The sequence below is a fragment of the Balaenoptera ricei genome, chromosome 11 (genome assembly GCF_028023285.1).
Source record: "Balaenoptera ricei isolate mBalRic1 chromosome 11, mBalRic1.hap2, whole genome shotgun sequence".
NCBI classification, from domain to species: Eukaryota; Metazoa; Chordata; class Mammalia; order Artiodactyla; family Balaenopteridae; genus Balaenoptera; species Balaenoptera ricei.
This window is the reverse complement of record NC_082649.1, coordinates 24,293,751-24,299,873: the sequence shown is the minus strand read 5'-3', so window position 1 is coordinate 24,299,873 and position 6,123 is coordinate 24,293,751. Positions and strand designations below refer to the sequence as shown.

The 6,123-nt window shown below is 48.3% G+C and overlaps 1 protein-coding gene across 1 annotated transcript; it reads right to left on the bottom strand.

The window, feature by feature from the left end:
- Positions 1 to 273: 273 nt before the first annotated feature.
- On the bottom strand, positions 274 to 2,996 carry LY6G6F (lymphocyte antigen 6 family member G6F). Its single transcript, XM_059938371.1, has 6 exons — positions 2,939 to 2,996; positions 2,106 to 2,435; positions 1,758 to 2,021; positions 641 to 796; positions 432 to 498; positions 274 to 298 (listed from the first exon to the last, which is right to left on the bottom strand). The coding sequence occupies exons 1-6, from the start codon at positions 2,994 to 2,996 to the stop codon at positions 274 to 276; spliced, it is 900 nt and encodes a 299-aa protein (XP_059794354.1).
- Positions 2,997 to 6,123: the final 3,127 nt, after the last annotated feature.

Here is a 6,123-nt window from a genome sequence, read left to right as displayed (position 1 = left end):
TGGCTTCTGGGAGACAGGAAACCACACTTTTCATAGGTGACATCACAGAATAATGCTTCTCCTTTCCTTCAGCCCCCAGCCCCTTCACACACACACACACACACACACACACACACACACACACACACACAGAAAGCTTGGCTGCTGGAGACCAGCTGGACTGTGAAGTAGCACTCCCAGCCCCTCCCCCCTTGCCAAGGTTTTCGGGAATCTTTCAGGTGCCAGATGGCCAGGGAGACAGCAGGTCACACTTCCCAGCAGATGTCATCGAGATCACCTGGTCTTAGGGGCAGGTGGTCTGTGGGTTTTGCAAAGCAGAAAGACATTAAGGATACTTCTATTCTCCACGTCCTCAGGAACCAGCATCCCATCCCCACCCCAACCTCAGTCTCCTCTGGGATTTAAGCCTCTGCCCCCTAGTTGTTCCTCACCTGAGATGGGCCAAATGGATGTTCTCATAGACCTGGATCTCGGGTTTGAACTGAGGAAACGAGGCATCTGGGGAGAAAGAGCCATATGAGGTGTGGCAGAGAAGTCACCAGATAACTCAGAGCTATATTCCTTACCCCCCTCCTCCCCTAGAGAAGACAGGGTATAGAGGCAAGATATGAGCCCACCCCTCTGGGAAGGAGGGACTCACTTCTGTGCTTAGTCCCCTGGACCCTCCGCCTCCAGAGCATGACGCTGAGGACCACGATGGTGAAGCCCTGGCCCACTGTGAGCAACAGCATCAGGATCCAGGGTGCACCCCACTCTGTGGAAGGGGCACAGAGCGCAGGGGAGGCATCCATGGAGGCTGCAGGAAGGGCACGAAAAGAGGGATAAGGAGGGAGGCAGGGAGGGGGGTCTGTCCCTTGCGCCCCAAAGAAAGGCTTTCCCCCATAGTCTGGTGGGCTCTTCCAAAAGAAGACTTCCTTGCCCCCAATATCCACCACCCCATTTTGCCTGTTTCCAGGCCTCTCACCCTGATCCCATAAATCAACATTGACAGAGAGTGGTGACGCCCCCCTGGCTACACATGGATGGCTAACTCCAGGGTGGACCACCACCAGCCATAACTGCAATTTTTCCCTCAAGCCCTTCACAGTAATCCACCCTTTTAAGTAAAAAAAGAAAATGCCTTCTGTTTATTCATTCTTCCATTCATCCACTCCACAGGTATTCGCTGAGTGCCCACCACATGCCCGACCCCAGATTAGGTGTGAGGATGTAGAAGGAAATAAAACCCAGTCACTGCCTGTTAGTTGGCCTTCACTTACCAAAATAATGGTCATTTGCTCCTCCCTCCTGCCTTGTAAATGGGTTGTTCTACATCCAATAGCATTCCTTCTCTGTATAATGGACTTTTTATTGTAAAACAATTATATATTTTTTCTCCTTCTGCCTCCACCATCAATGGGCCATTATAACATCAGTGCATATATCCTTTCTTCAAAAGACAACCACCCCAGCAATAATTCTTACCTTCTTCCTCACTGCTAAGGGATATTCCACAAAAATCATAGATTATCCTATTTCTAAACAAAGGTATATTCCACCAGAATTCTTCTTCTCCCTCTTGACTGATGGTCTATTCCATCAGAAAGCTGGCTTAACCAGCCCCCTTCTCTGTTACAGATTCAGTCAGTGAGAAAAAGCCCTCCTCCTACAGGCAGCGGAGGATAAAAACAGCCAATAACAGATTCGCCCCCTCCCCTAGCTAGCAGTGCGGGATGTGTCGGAGGCAACATCCCTTCCCTTAGTGTCCATCAGTTTACCTGCCAGCCTAAAGCTGATCCCTTTGTTCTGAGGCATGAGGCAGCGAATGTTTCTTGGTCTACGTCCCCTGGGCTCAGGAAGCCCTTCCGCAGGACACACCAAGAGCATGGCAGCCCCATCACCCCAGAAGGACTGCACACGCCCCCTCACAGGACCCCTCCCCTCCAGCCAGGTCACAGAGTCCAGGCGTCTGGCGGGGACCACAGAGCACAGCAGGATAGAGCAGGGAGATCCATCTGCAGCCCTCGCAGAGAACTGGGATCCTGGAGGGAGAGAGGGACTCCTCAGTTCTTTGTCTGGGCTTCCCTGGTTCCCAGTGGCCCCTGGTCTGCATGCCCCTCACTCACCTCTGAGCACGGAGACATCATACACCCTCCAGTTCTGGTACTTGTGGTGCTGACCCAGCACGGCGCACCAGTACCGCCCAGCGTCTCCCTCCTTGAACCCTTCCAGCCACAAAGAGTTGTTTCCCAGGAGTTTGAGCCTGGATTCCCTTCCGGGCTTCCCAGGGTCTGGGGCTGGCCTGGCTACTTGGACGTGGGCCACTAAAGCAGTGGACAAGCCTGTTGCCGGACTGCGGAACCAGGACAGGAATTCGTCTCCATGCAGGGTGGGTGGTGAAGGACATGGCAGCTCCATTGCCTCCCCCAGTGCCACATAGATGGCCTGGATGTTGTCTGTGGGGAGGGGGCTGTGTGAGACCAGAGACCTCCATCAGGTCAACAACCCCACCCATCAACCTCCTACCCCTGGCTTCTTCCCCTTCTGGGGTCCCCCAGCACTGGGCCGGACTGTGAGCACATTTCTCAAGTGACAGCTACAAAAAAGTAAGGTGGAGAGAAGAGGGTGGGGCTTTCCCCACCTCTCCTGGCAATTGAGGGAATCTGAGGGCAAGAGGGAAAAGGCTGGAATGGCTGACAAATGCCCATACCCCTCCCTTTTGTTTCTCCTCTTCTGGATGAGCATTTACTTGTCTGTTCTTATTTTCTAAAGGAAACTGTACCTGACCTGGACCCTCACTGACTCTGGATCTTTCCCAGTATTAGAGGCAGGGGGAGGTCAACTGGGGTAAATCTATCTTCTTGAGACAGAGGCCTTCCCCAGGCCCCTAAGGAGAAACAGCAGCAGTCCCTCCCAACCCTGTGAATAAGTGAAGGACCCCTCAACTCCTGCTCCTTACCTGCAGCAGCCTGGGGGAGCCCATGTAGGCACAGAAGGAGGAGGAATAAGACAGCCATGGGGAGAGCTTACCAAGTTCTCTTGCCTGGGACCTGCTAGCCCCAGGGAGGAAACAGAGCCCAGATAAAGGCCCATACTCCCTAGTCTGGAGTGACATGGGCCTTTGAAGGGGATGGGAATGCTGGGGAGATAAAGCCCAGCTGCATGTCTAATGGGGAAAAAGTGACAGCCACCTTTCTGTGCCAAGAGGGAGAAGACCAAGTTCAGGCCACTCCAAAGATGACCTCTTCACCCTTCAGACTCCACATCAGCTGAAGGACTCAGAACAAAGACTCTCCACGCTAAGAAGCCTGTGCAGAAGGGGTCACGGCTGTCCACCTCCCATCAGTCTGGAAGTACATTCCGTGTTCTCTCCTCCAGCCCAAGAGACACCAGCCATGAGGGAAGAAGCTGAGTCTTCATATTGGTTTCCAGGGAACCCAGCACAAGACTGCACATCCAGTCAGTACTCCCTGAATGACTTAGAATGACTTTCTCTGTGGCTGCCTGGCACATCACAGACTTCTTCTGAGCCCCTGATGAGTATATTAAGTTATTACTCAAGGAGAAGGATAGCAGGGGCCTGGAGAATTCACTGATTCATCCCTTTGCCTCAGGAAGGACTCTCTTAAGGCAGCTCTTCATATTGCTCTAATAGTTTTTAATGTGTTATTTATTTATTTATTTAAAAAATAGACTCCTGGTAAAGCATTTCTTTATTTTTTAAATTAATTAATTAATTTTTATTTTTGGCTGCTTTGGGTCTTCGTTGCTGAGCGCGGGCTTTCTCTAGTTGCGGCGAGCGGGGGCTACTCCTCGTTGCAGTGCTCAGGCTTCTCATTACAGTGGCTTCTCTTCTTGCGGAGCACGGGATCTAGGTGCGCGGGCTTCAGTAGTTGTGGTGCACGGGCTTAGTTGCTCCGCGGCATGTGGGATCTTCCCAGACGAGGGATCGAACCTGTGTCCCCTGCACTGGCACGCAGATTCTTAACCACTGCGCCACCAGGGAAGTCCCAATGTGTTATTTATCTTTAAAGGCTATTTTTTTAAATTGTTTTTGATGAACTATTTCATGCATACCAAAGACTATATCTAATGTACAACTGTATATTGGCTAAAGAAACTGTGGTATATTCACACAACGGAACACTCGATAGCAATTAGAATGAACAAACCACAATGACATGCAACAAGGTTGACTCCCACAAACATAATGAGAGTAAAGAAGCCAGAAACAAAGGGCACGTACTGTATGATTCATTTACATAAAGTGCAAAAACAGACAAAAGTAATCTACGAGGTTAGAGATTAAAAGAGTGGTTACCCATGGATGGATCTAGAGGTTATCATATTAAGTGAAGTAAGTCAGAAAGAGAAAGACAGGGACTTCCCTGGTGGTCCAGTGGTTAAAACTCTGCACTCCCGGTGCAGGGGGCCTGGGTTTGATCCCTGGTCGGGAAACTAGATCCCACATGCATGCCACAACTAAAAATTTGCATGCTTCAACTAAGAGTCTGCATGCCGCAACTAAGAGTCCTCATGCTGCAACTAAAGATCCCGCATGCCGCAATGAAGACCCAGCGCAGCCAAAACAAACAAACAAACAAAAAAGAGGTCTTCCCTGGTGGCGCAGTGGTTAAGAATCTGCCTGCCAGTGCAGGGGACATGGGTTCGAGCCCTGGTCGGGGATGATCCCACATGCCACAGAACAACTAAGCCCGTGTGCCACAACTATTGAGCCTGTGCTCTACAGCCTGTGAGCCACAACTACTGAAGCCCATGCACCTAGATCCCGTGCTCCACAACAAGAGAAGCCACCGCAACGAGAAGCCCGCGCACCACAACGAGAGTAGCCCCCGCTCACTGCAACTAGAGAAAGCCCCCGTGTAGCAACGAAGACCCAACGCAGCCAAAAATAAAGAAAAAGACAAATACCATATGATATCACTTATAGGACACAAATGAATTTATATACGAAACCTACTGACAGACATAGAGAACAGACTTGTGGTTGGGGGGTGGGGGGGGGTGGGAGAGGGATGGATTGGGAGTTTGGGATTAGCAGGTGCAAACTATTATATATAGAATGGATAAACAACAAGGTCCTACTGTGTAGCACAGGGAACTACATTCAATATCCTGTGATAAACCATAATGGAAAAGAATATGAAAAAGAATGTATCACTTTGCTTAAAGCAGAAATTAACACAACATTGTAAATCAACTATATATGAATAAAATAAATTTAAAAATAAATTCAGATCTAAACAGAAAGAAAAAGTAATGGTTACCCTTGGTGGGGTGGTAGCAACTGGTAGTGATCTGGAGAGGGTCTTCTAGATGCGGTAATGATGTAATGATGTAATCAGATTCCTGATCTGGTGATGACTACATGGACATATTCAATTGGTGCATTTTTCTCTATATGTGTTTACTGCAATGAAAAGCTAAAGGGTTTATATATTATGTAGGTGTAAGGTACTAAGAAAAATAAAACAAACCTCTATATCTATCGAGAAACAGAATATTACCCTTTCAGCCAAAGATCCTCTATGCTGTGTATTATAAATTTGCTCTTTATCTTTCACATACTTGATCATTAAATTTTAAGTGTTTTTGAATTTTGTACTATGGTGTCATGTTGTATGTAATCTTCTGTGGCTTTCTTTTCTCCACCCAACATTATGGTTTTGAAAATTGTTCACGCTTAAGTGCGATAATTCATCCTTTTTTTTTTTAAACCAGCATTTCACACATCTTAACAATATTGAGTCTTCCTATCCATGACCATGGCGTAGCTCTCCATTTACTCAAGCCTTTGTTTACCTCTTTCAGTAATTTTTGTAATTTCCTTCGTAAAATCTTGCATTTCTTTCATTAGACGTATTCCTAGATACCTTTTTTGTTGCTCTTGTCAAACGCTCCTTATCTTAACCCCTCTTTCACACTGTCGCTCGAGAGTCTGCCAATATTAAGGGGTAGAAAGAAGTGACTTAACTATGTCTGATAATATTCTAACTCTCCGCGGTCCAAACGCCTCCAACTAATTTCTGACCATTGCTGTTCCCGTAGCTCCAACTGCAAGACTCCGTGCTGAAAGGGCGCTGAAAATATCTCAACTGCGCGCGAGGCGGAGCCGGTACGTGC

Coding starts and splice junctions, on each gene's coding strand:
- LY6G6F (XM_059938371.1), bottom strand. CDS start 2,996: ATGGCTGTCTTATTCCTCCTCCTTCTGTGCCTACATGGGCTCCCCCAG. Junction 2,436..2,938: donor GCTCCCCCAGGCTGCTGCAG/GTAAGGAGCAGG, acceptor CCCTCCCCACAG/ACAACATCCAGGCCATCTAT. Junction 2,022..2,105: donor TGATGTCTCCGTGCTCAGAG/GTGAGTGAGGGG, acceptor CTCTCCCTCCAG/GATCCCAGTTCTCTGCGAGG.